This window comes from Martes martes, assembly GCF_963455335.1.
Source record: "Martes martes genome assembly, chromosome: 1".
In the NCBI taxonomy this organism is placed as follows: Eukaryota; Metazoa; Chordata; class Mammalia; order Carnivora; family Mustelidae; genus Martes; species Martes martes.
The window spans coordinates 80,957,611-80,974,056 of record NC_137888.1 but is presented as its reverse complement, the minus strand read 5'-3'; the positions used below and the strand labels follow the sequence as shown (position 1 = coordinate 80,974,056).

The 16,446-nt window shown below is 35.5% G+C and overlaps 1 protein-coding gene across 1 annotated transcript in view; it reads right to left on the bottom strand.

Annotated features, from left to right (window-relative positions):
* Positions 1–16,446, bottom strand: part of LEKR1 (leucine, glutamate and lysine rich 1) — a gene marked incomplete at its 5' end in the record, with an annotated part of 183,857 nt that overhangs the window by 92,702 nt on the left and 74,709 nt on the right. The window contains 2 exons of the mRNA XM_080825190.1: positions 4,245–4,420; positions 15,865–15,984. Coding sequence (XP_080681316.1) covers positions 4,245–4,420; positions 15,865–15,984 — 296 coding nt within the window. The remainder of the gene's footprint in view (positions 1–4,244; positions 4,421–15,864; positions 15,985–16,446) is intronic.

Sequence of the window (16,446 nt, the reverse complement as noted above, 5' to 3'; positions counted from 1 at the left end):
GAAATGATAGGTGTTGTCGAGGATATGGAGAAAGGGGAACCCTCCCTACACTGTTGATAGGAATACAAGCTGGTGCAGCCACTCTAAAAAACAGTATGGAGGTTCTACAAAAAGTTGGAAATAGAGCTACCCTAAGACCTAGCAATTGCACTACTGGGTATTTACCCCAAAGACACAAATGTAGGGACCCAAAGGGACACCTGTACCCCATTGTTTTTAGAAGCAATGTCCACAATAGCCAAACTATGGAAAGAGCCAGATGTCCATCGACAGATGTATGGATAAAAAAGATGTGGTATATATATATACCACATCTTCTTTATCCATATATATCCATACACACACACACACACACACACACACACACAATGGAATCCTACTTCGCCATCAGAAAAATGAAATCTTGGGGCGCCTGGGTGGCTCAGTGGGTTAAAGCCTCTGCCTTCAGCTCAGGTCATGATCCCAAGGTCCTGGGATGGAGCCCCGCTCAGTGCTCTCTGCTCAGCTCCCTCCTCTCTCTCTGCCTGCTTCTCTGCCTACTTGTGATCTCCATCTGTCAAATAAATAAATAAATAAAATCTTAAAAAAAAAAAAAGTGAAATCTTGCCATTTGCAATGATGTGGATGGAACTAGAAAGTATTATGCTAAGTGAAATAAGTCAATCAGAGAAAGACGAGTATCATATGATCTCACTGATATGCAGAATTTAAGAAACAAAACAGAGGATCACAGGGAAAGAGAAGAGAAAATAAAACAAGACAAAATCAGAGGGGAGACAAACCATAAGAGACTCTTAATCATAGGAAACAGCCTGAGGAATGCTGGAGGGAGGCAGATGCAGGCATGGGGTAAATGGGTGATGGACATTAAAGAGGGCATGTGATGTAATGAGCACTGGGTATTACATAAGACTGATGAATCACTGACCTCTACCTCTGAAACCAATAATACATTATAAATTGATTAATTAAATTTAAATTTTTTAAAAAATTAAAAAAAGAAAAAATAAATAAATGGAATACCACACCATAAAAAATCAGTGCAGCATATTTATGTGGGTCTAAATTTGTATATATAAATATATTTAATATATTAGTTATATATGAACAAATTTATTTAAACTATAAGAACATCAATTTTCTTCCCTTATTTTAAGGCTACAAGGCTGCCACCAGGAACACTTCTTTAGGATAAATGTGTGGACATATGTTTTTACTTGCAGGGAGGTGGGGCATAAATACCAAAGAGAAGAATTTCAAGGATCATTGGATATGTGTATATTTAGTTTTATAAAAAATACCTGTCAGATCTTTTTGCAAGTTAGCTATAATATTTTATACTCGAACCAATCTGCGTTAAGAGTTCCAGTTGCTTTCCTTCCTCACCAGCATTTGCTGTTTTAAATCTTTTTCATTTTAGCCAATTTGGTAGGTATGTACTCTTGACATTTGCATTTCCCTTTTGACCAGTAACACTGAGCACTTTTTCACGTTCTTATTGGTCATTTGTATATATTTCCTTATAAAGTGTCTGCTCAAATCTTTTGGCCATTTTTGATTGGATTTTTTTGTCCTATTATTACTGATTTGTTGGTGTTCTTTATGTAGGCTGGACAGCAGTTTTTTGTCACATATTTTTCAAAAATATTTCTTCTGTCTGTGGCTGACCTATTCATTTTCTTAATGGCATCTTTTGAAGAATAAGTTTTTAATTTTGATAAAGTTTAACACATCAATATTTGGTCTTTTTCTTACTTCTTTGCCCTATCCAAGAAACCTTCACTTACTACCAATTCATGAAGACATTTTGCTCTATTTCTTTGATATTTTTAGCTTTTGTATTTAGTTCTATGATTTAGCTTGAATTACTCTCATGTACAATGTAATGTAGGAGTTGAGGTACATTTTCCCATATGGGTATTCAGTTCTATTACGATTTGTTGAAAGACTTTCTTTCTCCCACTGGATTGTTTTGGCACATCTGTCAAAAGTGAAATAATCATACAAATAGGATCATTTACCTGGCTACTTTGTTCCATTGATCTATTGATGATCCAGATGCCATAATACATAATAAATCTTAGAGACAGGTGACATTAATTCTCCACTGTTTGGAGACCTTTAGAAAAGTAACTTTTTAGTTTATTTATTATCTTTTTAGCTTTATCTTTTTGTATTTATTGGTTAGTCATTGCTTTATGAGTTATATATCCTTTTTAGTCTACATATAATATATATTGCATCATATCACATAAAATATAAAAGAAGTGCAACCATTTGGATCTATTTACTCCTTCCCTCCATCCTTTATGTTCTAGCTGTCATAAGTTAAATCAACATACTTTATAAAACCCACATATAACAATTCCTACTTTAAATCAGAATATACAATTTTTTTAATTCAAAGGAAAAAAGTCTTTAATAATACTTACCCATATTTATCACTTATGGTACATTTAATCCATCGCAAAGGCCCTGGGGTTCTGTTCACCTTTTTTCAATGTTTATCTCTCTCCTTCAAAATGAATAATTTCTACTGATCTATCTTAAATTCACTGGTTATTTTTTCTATAATCACAATATGCTATAGAAGTCTATCTAGTAAACTTTTATTTCAGATATTGTATTTTTCCATTCTTGAATATCCAATTTTTAATAGTTTCCTGCTGAGATAGTCTATCTTTTCATTCATACCAGCTTATTTTCCTTTATGTCACTGAATATAATTAACAGGTGATTTGAAATCTTGATTAGTTATTTCTATCATCTGGATCAACTCAGGGTAGGTCTCTGCTTACTATCTAATCTCTTGAGTATGGGCCATGTTTTCTTGTTTTTTCCCAGATCAAGAAATTTGGGGTTATATCCTGAACATTGGGGATGTTATGTTATGGAGACCCTGAATTCTGTTATGTTCCTCTAAAGGGTAGTGATTTTGACATTGCTTTATTTTAATAAGCAGTTAACTTGGCTGAACTCGAACTGTAAAATATATCTCCCCTTGGGTAAGCAGCAGTGAAAATATCAATTATCTTGGTCTTTGATGGGTTGTTTCAAGTCTTCCCTGTGCACATGTATTTCAGGAATAGGCCAAAGAGTAGAAAGATGCAAAACTCTGAGCTCTCCCTCTCTGATCATCTCTTTTCTGGAAAATTCTTTCTCAGAGACTGCCTTAATCTGTGTTCTCCAATCTTCAAGCCAAAAGACTATAGATTTCTATCAGAGTTTTAGCTTTCTGGCATGGAACACACTGTACCTGCCCTCAATCTAATAGCCTTAAACAAACAAACAAAAATAAAAACAAAACCCTAAGAAATTCACCCAGTTCCATTTTCTTCTTTTAACAACAACAACAAAAAATTCATAACCTTTTAGAAAAATACCTGTTTTAGGTTCATAGAAAACTTTAGCAGAAAGTACAGAGAATTTCCATATAACCTCTGTCTCCACTCATGCATAGCATCTCCCATCATCAAAATCCTACACCAGAGTGTGACATTTCTTACAATCAATGAACCTATACTCACACATCACAATTCCCCCCAAATCCTTAGTTTATATAGGATTCACTCTTGGTGTTTACATTCTACGGGTTTTGACAAATGTATAATGACATGTATCCACCATTATAGTATCATACAAAGTATTTTCATTGCTCTAAGAATCTTCCATGCTCAACGTATTCACCCTTCCCTCACACCCTGGCAAAAACAGATTCCTTTACTATACCTATAGTTTAACCCTTTTGAGAATGTCATTTATTTGGAATCATATATTATGTAGCCTTTTCAGATCGGCTTCTTTCACTTAGTAATATGGCTTCTTTCAATATTTGACATTCCCTCTGTTAGGTGCTTGACTTTGGTCACTCTCCAGTGTTTTTAAGTAGTTATTCTGTCCAGAATTTATCAATTATCTGAGGGAAGGCTGATCCAATATGACATACTAAATCATGAACAGAAGAAAAAGTTTTAAAATACAAATTGGCACATTTAACAGTAATAAACAGACTTCTGGTCACAGCTCAAGATAGATGTATCTGGTTTATTTTAGATCAGTCTATAATTATTGAATTTTAGGGTTCAAAGAAGTCATAATGGCCAGCTAGTTTACCAACCCCAACAAATTAAAAAGTTGATCATAAGTCCCATCATATAAAATGAAGTATAAGTATTATCTCATTACTTATGATGTACCATATAGAAAAAAAAAAGATGATTACATTCTAAATATACACAACAAACCTGTAAAGGCTGTTTCACTTATGGATTTAATTTGTAGAAAAACTTCTCCTTTCAGTGAAGTCCAGTTTTGAAAATTATCATATACTTCATTTTTAATACTGGTTAGCTCCCTTTTAGTAAAAGTAAGTAATGAAAGAGTCTTATTCCAGAAATATTTGTACTCCACCAATCTTTGACTGTAAAATAGTTTAAAAAATTAGGAATTTTAAAAATAGCAAGGATAATAACAAATATTTCTTTGAAAAAATGGTTTTCTTTGAAAAATGGTTTGAGAATGACCATATAATCTACTGTCTAAACAGCGACAATTTTGAACGTAAAAGGAGGTGTTATTTGTATTCTGTGAGACGACAGATATAAACTGAGAATTTCCCAGGAAAATAGGTATATGGTCACCCCAACTCATTTCCATTATTTTAACTATAAAGACAGCTAACTTTTCCATACACATTAATTCAATTAATGTTTTAAATTCATTAACAGTAAATACTTAGTGAAGAAAATTAGGTCAAAGTGACATAACCACAGAGACAAAATGAGAATCTCAGATTCATAGACAGTATTCTTGCTACATACCATGGTTCTCCATGCTGTATGAAACCTGGGGTAACAATATAGAATACCTTTTAAAGCAGTGCTTTTGCTTCATGAAATGTCACAGTTCAAAGTAATCACAGATTTTTTGCAATCTCAGTGATTTTATTACTTCAGATGTCCTGGCTATAATTTACCTAATAGTCAAAAAAGATTCAGGCATAGATCTGGGAGTTATTAGCAAAAAAAGTGGTGACTTGAAGCCATGGAATTGTAATTATTTGGTTAATAATTGTCTTACTGGGGGTACCTGGGTGACTCAGTTGTTAAGCATCTGCCTTTGGCTCAGGTCATGATCCCGGGGTCCTGGGATCAAGCCCTATATCAGGCTCCCTGCTCGGAGGGAAGCCTGCTTCTCCCTCTCCTGCTTTCCCTGCTTGTGTTCCCTCTCTCACTGTCTCTCTCTGTCAAATAAATGGATAAAATCTTTTAAAAAATAATGACAATAATTATCTTCCTGGATGGACTGAATCTATGATGCAGAGACTAAATCTGTCTTATTCATCACAGTTTCCCAAAAACCTAGCACAGTATTACCACACAGTATATGCTCAACAAATACTGATGAATGGATAAATGAGTAAAAATAATAGATCACCCAGGTGGAGGAATGAAGAAGCGAGAAGGGCTGAGGATAAAACACTGGACAACACTAACGTTTATGGGACTAAAACAGAAAAGAATGCCTCAAAAAAGACTAGGGAGTAAAAGAGAAGAAAAACCAAAAGAATAATATTTGAAATCCAGGAAATACAAGAATTTAAACAAAAAAGCAGTGGTCAGTGTTTAAGCCTTCAGATAAACGCTGAACAGTGTCCACTGTATCTGGTATTAAGGAGGACTCTGGTGATCTCAGAGAGAGGCATTAGGTAGGAAAGACAGAGAAACAAAGTGGAAGTGACAAAATAGGTGATACCAGCAATCAAGAACTTTGACTTAAGTGGCAAGAAGAGGAGGAGGAAAATGCAGAGTAGAATGGTTTGTTAAGATAGGAGACACCCAAGCACGCACACAGCTGAGTAACAATACATGTACAGTCAGAGGCTAAAAACACAGACAAGAGATGCAGTGAATTTCTTGTGCAGTCCTAGAAAAGACAGAGGTAAGACAGAGGCTGAAAGAGTAGCCTTTGTCAGGAAAAAGGGTGGTGTCATTCTATTAGTAACTAAGGTCCACCTGAGTGATCAGAAGCCACAGGGGATGCCTCAATCAGCATGCAGAGCTGGAAGCTAAGAGAGATGCTATAACTGGTAAGACAGGGAGAGAAGAGCTATGAACTAAGTCAAGGTCAAGGGGCTAATGGTTTGGCGTAAGGCAGCTGCTGAGAATAAGCCATGTGGATGGGAGTCAGGGCTTACAAGGATATTTAACAGAAAAAAGACTGCATGTGGATTCAGGTGCTTCTGTAAGGAAAAAGGCAGAAAACAGAAAATTCAAGCTTGTTAGCCATAAGAAGATCCATGTTCTGTGGAGCCTAAATCTTATACGATTAGTGGTGTGGAAGGAGAGCTTTCTTGAAAAACAGAATACAAGAATGATATCTACATGAGGCACCTGGGGGCTCAGTTGGTTAAGTGACTGACTTGATTTAGGCTTAGGTCATGATCTCAGGGTTGTGAGATTGAGCCCCACCTCTGGTCCCTACTTAAGATTCTCTTAATCTTAAGATTAAGGTGTGGAACCTACTTAAGATTCTCTCCCCCTCCCCCTCTGCACCCCTACTCTCTCTCTCTAAAAAAAAAAGATCTCGGGATGCCTGGGTGGCTCAGTTGGTTAAGCAGCTGCCTTCGGCTCGGGCCATGATCCCAGCATCCTGGGATTGAGTCCCACATCAGGCCCCTTGCTCGGCAGGGAGCCTGCTTCTCCCTCTGCCTCCATCTGCCAGTGCTCTCTCTCTCTCTCTCTGACAAATAAATAAATAAAATCTTTAAAAAAAAATCTCTATAAAATTAGGTTAGGGACGCCTGGGTGGCTCAGTTGGTTAAGCCGCTGCCTTCGGCTCAGGTCATGATCCCAGCATCCTGGGATCAAGTCCCACATCAGGCTCCTTGCTCAGCAGGGAGCCTGCTTCTCCCTCTGCCTCTGCCTGCCTCTCTGTCTGCCTGTGCTCACTCTCTCTGACAAATAAATAAATAAAATCTTAAAAAAAAAAAAAAAAAATTAGGTTAAAAGTGTGCAATTATCCATAGAATGAGAAAAATCATTACAAATAAAAATTTTAAAGTTGATGAATTCCACTAATATCACAAAATATAGGAAAATAATATAACTTCCTAATAAGTAACAGCTCTATAATACCTTTTATTTTTTAAAGATTTTATTTATTTATTTTTAGAGAGTGAGCCTGGGTACCATGCACGAGTTGGGGGAGGGGGAGGGGGAGAAGGAAAAAATCTAGAGCAGACTCTGTGCTGGGTATAGAGCCCAACTTAACCAGCTTAACCTATGTGAGCCACCCAGGCATCCTATTTGCAATTTTTGTATTCATGCTCTTGTTCATATGAGAACCATTTTATATAATACTTTATGTGGAGAAAATATAAAAATTATGTAGCTTTTCATCTAGCATAGCCATTAGTTTTTTATAATTGGTAATTTTGAAAGATTGTTTCAGCTTTATAGTTCATTATTGATAACACTGTAAATATTATAACTTGTCCAATTTGGAAAAAACTTATCAAATTTCTTTATATGATTATAAGATTAGGAACAATTTTAAGTGTTTTAGAAAATGACTAGGCAGTGCATCGGGCTCTCTGCTCAGTGGGGAGCCTGCTTCCCACCCTCCTCTGTCTTCCTCTCTGCCTACTTGTGATCTCTCTGTCAAATAAATAAATAAAATATTTTAAAAAAAAAAGAAAGAAAGAAAATGACTAGGCTTAAATTGACTTTGAAATGAGGAAGCTCATAAACTAAACTATCTTAGATGCCCTTGACGTGGTATGGTTTTTATGTTGTATTCGGTGATAGTAGCTTTTGTAAATCAGCAAGACACATAAATCTTCAATGTATTTGAATAATTAACTCTACTTCAGTAAATGGATTATGAAATAATCCATTCAATATTTAATTGAAAATATTTCTTTCTCTTAATAAATTCACCTGTAATATAATCTGAAAAAAGTTACAATTTTTATGTCAAAATAATTTCTGTTTAATTTAATCTTTATTGTTTTTATTCCATTAATTTTTTAAAAATTCACACACACCCAAAATTTTAGTCTGTGATATCTTGCTTGTATTATTGAAGCATTCTAAAATGTCTTTCCAAATGGCAACTTTGATAGTGTATTCCCAACTCAATTTTCCCTTACTCAGATTTACAAAATGCTTGTGACTACTCCACTGGCACACCAACATCAGAAGTTTAAGAAAGGGGAAATCAGATTGGAAAAAGAAAGAATTTTAACCAGTTACAATTAGTTCATCTTACTATTGCTAGGGGCCCTCTGAGAACCTTAAAAGGGGCTCCCGAGTGAAGGGGTCTGAAATTTGAGCATCATTTAATTCACAGTAAAGGATGTGTTTATAACATTAATTTCCTTTGTGAAATATGAAGGAAGATACATAGCTGCTGAGGGATGAGTAGTCTAAACATAAGAGTGAGGAGTTGGAATAGTATTGGAGGAACTAAAGGCCTGGTGTTTCACAATCTGTAAGTATAAAGACTGAAAGTTGTAAAGGTAATGACAACTAAATGAGCAGGGGTAAAAGGAGTTGGAATATTGGAAACTCCTCTAGACAGAAACATCCTCCACATAGAAAATCCGAAAGAATACACACACACACACACACACACACACACACACACACCCCAAACAGGTTGATGAACAAACAGATTCATCAATGTCACAGGATAGAGGATATATGATCCATATGCAAAAATCAGTGTTATGGCTACATACTAACGGTAGTCAATCACAAAAATAAAATTAAGAAAATGATCCCACTCATAATAACATCAACAATAATAAAATACTTAGAGATAATTTATAAAAGGAGTGCAAGACTTATACAGGCATAACTTGAAGACATTGCAGGTTTGGTTCCACACCACCACAATAAAGCAAACTTCACAATAAAGTGAATCAAATGAATTGTTTGGTTTTTCAGTGCATATAAAAGTTACATTTAGGGGCACCTGGGTGGTTCAGTTGTTAAGCGTCTGCCTTCGGCTCAGGTCATGATTCCAGGATCCTGGCATCGAGCCCCATATTGGGCTCCCTGCTTGCAGGAAACCTGCTTCTCACTCTCTTCCCTGTTTGTGCTTTCTCTCACCATCTCTCTCTCAAATAATCTTTTTAAAAATTAGTTAAAAAGGGGCACCTCGGTTGCTCAGTCGTTAACTGTCTGTCTTCAGGTCAGGTCTTGATCCCAGGGTCCTGGGATTGAGCCCCACATCAGGCTCCTTGCTCAGCGGGAAGCCTGCTTCTCCCTCTCCCACTCCCCCTGCTTCTGTTCCCTGTCTCACTGTGTCTCTCTCTGTCAAATAAATGCATAAAATCTTTTAAAAATTATGTTTACACTATAGTCTATTAAGGGTGCAGAAGTATCATGTCTTTAAAAACAATGTATATATCTTAATAAAGTACTTTACTGCTAAAAAATGCTATCATATGCATTATCAGTGAGTCACAATCTTTTTGCTGGTGGAAGGTGTTGCCTCCATGTTGATGGCCTGCTAACAGATCAGGGTGATGGCTGCTGAAGGTTTGGGATGACTGCAGCAGTATCTTTTTTTTTTTTTTATGGTGCAAAAAGGTGATTCTTGTTTTCTTTTTTGAGAAGGGTGATTTATTATAGAATGGGGACAGGACCTGTGGGCAAAAAGAGCTGCTGCCCTGGGGTTTTGAGGATGACTGATTATACATTTGGGAGTTGGGGGGAGGTAAGCAAAAAGGAAGGTTTCCAAAAGGACTTTAATATGCCAAAGAGGACATAAAATAAAACAGCAATGAAGTCTGCCATGCCAATTGACCCTTCTCTTCACAAATGATGTCTCTGTAGCATGCAATGCTGTTTGATAGCATTTTACCCACAGTAGAACTTCTTTCAAAATTTGAGTCAATCCCCTCAAACCATGACCATCATTTTAGCAACTAATTTTATATAATATTCTAAATCTTTTTTGTCATTTCAACAATCTTCCAAGCATCTTCACCAAGAGTAGATTCCATCCCAAGAAGCCAGTTTCTTTGCTCATCCATATGAAGCAACTCATCTACTAAAGTTTTATCTTGAGATTATAGCGATTCAGTCTTATATTTAGGTTCGACTTCTAACTCTAGTTCTCTTGCTTTTTCCAGCACACCAGTTACTTATTTCTGAAGTCCTGAACTCCTCAAAGTCATCCATGAAGTTTGGAATCAACTTCTTGTAAACTCCTGTTCATATTTATATTTTGACCTCTTCCCGTGAATCACAAATGTTCTTAATGGCATCTTAATCTTTCCCCTGAAAATTTTCAGTTTATTCTTCCCAAACCCATCAAAGCAATCACAATCTATGGCAGCCAGAGCCTTACAAAATGTATTTCTTAAGTAATAAGACTTAAAAGTCAAAATTACTCCTTAATCCATGGGCTGCAGAATGGATAGCATGAAAACATTAATCTAATTGTACACGTCCATTAGCGCTCTTAGATGACCGGGTGCATTGTCAATGAGCAGTCATATTTTGAAAGGAATATTTTTTTCTAAGCAGTAAGTATCAACAATGGGCTTAAAATATTTAGTAAACCATATTATATACATATTTGCTTTCATCCAGGTTTTGTTGTTCCATTTCTAGAGTACAAGCAGAGTAGATTAAGCATACTTCTTAAGGGCTCTTGAATTTTCAAAATTATAAATGAGCGCTGGCTTCAACTTAAAATCACCAGCTGCATTAGCCCCTTAAAAGAGAGTCAGCTTTTTTTTTTTTTTTTGAAGCTTTAAAAACAGGCCTTGACTTCTCTCTAGCTAAAAAAGTCCTAGGTGACATCTTTTCCCAATAGAAGGCTGTTTTTTCTATATTGAGAATCTGTTGTTTAGTGTAGTCACCTTCATTATTTTTCTTAGCTAGATCTTCTGCAAATTTACTGTAGAGCTTCGACATCAGCACTTGAAGCTTCATCTTGCTCTTTTATGTTATAGAGATAGCTTCCTTTCTTAAACATCATGAACCAACGTCTGCTAACTTCAAACTTTTCTTCAACAACTTCATGCCTTTACCAGCCTTCACAGATAGAACTGAAGAGTTGGGGCCTTGCTCTGGATGGGCCGTTGGCTTAAGGAATGGTTGGGACTGATTTGATATTCTATCCAGACCACTAAAACTTTCTCCATATCAGCATTAAGACTTTTTTGCTTCCTTATCACTCATGTGTTCACTGGAGTAACACTTTTAATTTCCATCAAGAGCGTTTTTTGTTTTTTTTTTTTTTTTTTTTTTTTTGCATCCACAACTTGGATAACTGTTTGGCACAAGAAGCCTAGCTTTTGGCATATCTTAGCTGTTTGTTTGTTTCCTGATTTCAAGTTTTTATTTAAATTCTAGTTAGTTAACATATATGGTAAAATTGGTTTCAGTTGTAGAATTTAGTGATTCATCACTTCCATATAATGCCCAGTGCTCATCACTAGTGCCTTCCCTAATACCCATCACCCATCTAGCCCCTCCCTCCCAACCTCCCTCCATCAACCCTCAGTTTGTTCTCTATAGTTAAGAGTCTCTGGGGCACCTGGGTGGCTCAGTGGGTTAAAGCCTCTGCCTTCAGCTCAGGTCATGATCCCAGCGTCCTGGGATCGAGCCCCACATTGGGCTTTCTGCTCAATGGGGAGCCTGCTTCCTCCTCCTCCTCTCTCTCTCTCTCTCTCTGCCTGCCTCTCCGCCTACTTGTGATCTCTCTCTCTCTGTCAAATAAATAAATAAAATCTTTAAAAATTAAAAAAAAAGAGTTTCTTATGGTTTGCTTCTGCCCCCACCGCCACCATTTTTTCCCCTTTCCCCTATGTTTATCTATTTTGTTTCTTAAATTCCACATATGATTGAAACCATATGGTATTTGTCTTTCTGTGATTGACTTATTTCACTTAGCATAATACACTCTAGCTCCACCCACATCATTGGAAATGGCAAGATTTCATTCTTTTTGATGGCTGAGTAATATTCCATTACACACACACACACACACACACACACACACACACACACACCTTCTTTATTCATTCATCAGTGGACAGATATTTGGACTCTTTCCATAACTTGGTTATTGTTGGGCATATTATGGTTTTTGACATGCCTTCCTCACTAAGCTTAATCATTTCTAGCTTTCCATTTAAAGTGAGAAATGTGGAATTTGCATAGAGCCATAAAAAGACCCCAAATAGCCAAATCAATATTAAGGGAGAAAAACAAAGCTGGAGACACCACAAATACAGGTTTCAAGATACATTACAAAGCTGCAATAATTAAAACAGTATAGTATTGGCACAAAAATAGATACACAGATAACTGCAATAAAACAGAAAGCCCAGAAATTAACCCACAATTATTTGGCCAATTAATCCATGACAAAGAAGGCAAGAATATGCAACAGGGTCGGGGGAGATATCCAGGGAAAACTGGACATTTACATGCAGAAGAATGAAACTGGACCACTTTCTAACACCATACAAAAAACAAACTCAAAATGGAGTAAAGACCTAATATGAAACCTGAAACCACAAAAATCCTAGAAGAGAGCATATGTCTGACATAGGCCACAGCAACATTTTTCTAGATAGGTCTCCTAAGAAACAAAAGCAAAAATGGACTATTAGGACTACATCAAAATAAAAAGCTCTGCACAGTGAAAGAAACCATCAATAAAAGAAAAAGACAACCTACTGAATGAAAGAAGATATTTGCAAATGCTATATCTGATAAGAGATTAATACCCAAAATATATAAAGAACTTATACAATTCTAAACCAAAAAACAAAAACAAAAACAAAAAACCAAACTCATTAAAAATGGACAACGGAACAGACATCATTCTAAAGAAGACCTTCATGGCCAACAAACACATGAAGAAATGCTCAGCATTACTGGTTATCAGGGAAATGCAAATACAAACCACAATGAGATATCATCTTTCAGAATGGCTAGTATCAAAAAGACATGAAATAACAAGTGTTGGCAAGATGTGGAAAAAAAGGAACCCTCATCCCCTATTGGTAGGAATGTAAACTGGTACAGCCACTGTAGAAAACAGTATGGAGGTTCCTAAAAAGATTAAAAATAGAAACATCTTATGATCTAATATTTCCACTACTGTATATTTACCTAAAGAAAAAGAAAATTATAAATGAGCATTGACATGTGCTAATTCAAAAGATATATGTACCCTTATGTTTACTGCAACATTATTTACAATAACCAAGATATGGAAGCAACCTAAATGTCTATTGACAGATGAATAAATAAGGAAGATAAAGTACCTCTAAACAATGGAATATTATGCAGTCATATAAAAGGTTGAGATCATGCCATTTGCAACAACATGGATGGACCTAGAGGGTATTATGCCAAGTGAAAAACATCAGACTAAGAAAGTGAAATACCATATGATTTCACTTGCATGTGAAATCTAAAAAAAAAAAAAAAAAGAAAATGAATAAACAAACCAAAAGTAGAATCAGACCACGTTGTCTGATTCCATATATCCAAAAATGTTCAGAAAAATGCAAATCTATAGAAACGAAAGAAGATTAGTGATTGTGAGGATGGGTGGTGAGAACAGAGATTGAGTGCAAATGGCATGAGAATCTTGGGAATGACTCAAATGTTCCAATATTGGATGTGGTAAAGGTTGCACAACTTAGGTCTTACAATGTAAAAATCATTACATCGTGCTCTTAACATGAATGAATTTTGTAGTAAGTAACTGTATATCAATAAAACTGTTTAAAATAAGATGTGATATGATAAACTATGAGATTGAGGCTACAAAACAAAATAAAGCCAGATGACAGTCTAGATGGAAAAATTTAAAAAGTAAGGGGGCCTTGGGTGGCTCAGTCACTTAAGCATCCAACCCTTGCTTTTGGCTCAGGTAATGATCTCAGGGTTGTGAGATCAAGCCCTGCACTGGGCTCCATGCTGGGTATGGAGCCTGCTTAAGATTCTCTCTCTACTCTACCCCTATCCCGACTCTTAAAAAAAAAAAAAAAAAAAAGTAAGTACTTTATATTTCAAACAATTTATGAAAGATTCACAATAGGAATCCTCTAAAAGTAAACACTTCCTAAAATATTTCAAATATGGACTGATTTGGAGCACTGGATTTATATACAGATTTATGTAAAGTAAAGCATACTTACACATTTTACAGACCTTCTAAACTTAATTTCCACTCTCAAAGGCACTCTATTCTGAATAGCAGATGTGCTGAGCCAGTTGAGGCAGACCACACCTACTCCTGATCACCTCCTTGCAAGAGGAAGGTTGGAAATGATGTCAGGAAAAACAGAGCATGAAGAACATTTTTCTGGAGGCTAGGTGATTAAGGCCCAATTGCAATTAAGTAAATGACAGAATAATTTTAAAAGAGCAATGCAACTCAAGGACATAGTTCAATGTTTATTGAAAGTTTCTTTTGGGAAGCCTGGGTGACTCAGTTGGTTAAGCATCTGCCCTTGATTCAAGTCATTGGGATACAGTCCCACATCTGGCTCCTGGCTCAGCAGGGAGTACTGCTTCTCCCCCACCCTGCCACTCCCCCTGCTTGTGCTCTCTCTGTTACCTCTCTCTCTGACAAATAAATAAATACAATCGTAAAAAAGAGAGAGAGAGAGAGAGAGGAAGTTCCTTTCGGCTCCACAAATAAAATGATTACATCTGAGTACCTAAAGTTCATGCTTCTTTTCTTTGCCATGTTTAGAGAGGTGATAAGCTCCTTTTCTTCTGTATTCTAGTAGATATTTTTAAGATATACAACTTTAAAATTAGCTTTTAGTAATGCAACAAAATCACTGACCTTATAAATTTTGATTTTATTTTCACCAGACTGCCTGTTTCTACACAATGTACCTTCTAGTGAGGAATAAAACCAGTAATCGTTTCTATTTGTATATCATAAAATTTTATTTGTACTAAGTGTTTAGTTAAATGGTTACTTCCAAAATTGCTTTTTAGTGAATGCTATGTTTTTACGTAAATCAGACCCCAGACTCCCAATTTGTAATCTTTTAGCTAAAAATAAACAAAAGTCACAGATCTATTGAAAATTTTTTAAAGAAAATAAGCAGTTAAAAGTATAACTCAAAATGATAAAATTAAAACACAATAAAAGTAACAAATACACCTGTTTTTTCAAGAGTTTAAAATGCTACAAAATCACATGTAAAATCTTAATATCTTGAAGCAGCATTAATTATTTAATCTAGTTCTCGTCTAACCTTTAAAATTTAGTCCATCTTACCACCCACTATGGCATTAATGGATAAAATAAATGGGACTTCCTTAGCAGACCTGAGCCAGAGATACTGGAAGAGCCAAGTTTGAATACTGGTTGGCCTAACTAAAGTAAAGAACTGGAATCACCTCAGCAAGGAGTGCGCTTGAAGATTCTCTCCCTCTGCTCCTCCCCCACTCACACAAGCATGCACACGCTTCTTCTCTCAAATAAATGAATGGTTTTTTCTAAAGTTATCCTATTCTTCTATTACTTTTTATATCACTAGACTATCAGGCAGGGAATTGAATACACCAAGAAATACTGGTCAAGAGAAAGGGAAAAATGAATTAGTTATTGTGCTTTCATTCTAAATGTTACTGCACAATAAAAGCAAGGTGTTCGCCTGCTAAAACTCTTCAGTTGTATTGCTAAAACTCTTCAGTTGAGATAATGGCCAAAAAAACCCCAAGTGAAGTTGTTTCTTTTTTTTCAACCATGCGGAATACAGAAACTATATTACTAAAATCTGTTTGGATGTTTATCAAGTTAGTATTAAAAGTACCTTTTCAATCCTTATCATTTTCAATTCTTTAAAGATAATCTTACCTGAATACTTGTGATTGTCTCTGCTTAATTTTTAATTCATGTTGCAAATGATTCAATTCTTTCTGTACTCTCTGAAATTCATTTTGTTGACTTTTTAACTGCATGCTCACATCTTGAATTCTAAAAATATAAACAAACAACACCTATTACAAGCGTAAATATTCTTTCCTGAGAATTTTATTAAATTTAAATATACTTTTAATAAAAATAAATGTTGAAAAGCTATACACATCTTTATATATGCTAAATGAATGTACAGAAAAAGTATGGAGAGACACATATCAAACACCATTAACCCTGGAGAGGAGAGTAGAACTGATGGGCAGAGGAAAGGCAAAGAACCACTGAAGGGAGGCACAATTTTTACTCTGTATCTTCTGTATTGTTCAAATTTTTCAGTGAACATGTATTTTCATTTCAATTACTAATTAAAATATAACTAAACAAATATTAATTTAATTTTTATTAAAAGTAATACATGTATACAATTTCAAATGTCAAATATTACTAAAAAATCTAAAGAAAAAACAGTAATCATTTGCCTTGACCTCAATTCCCACTGCCCCAAACAACTTTCAACTT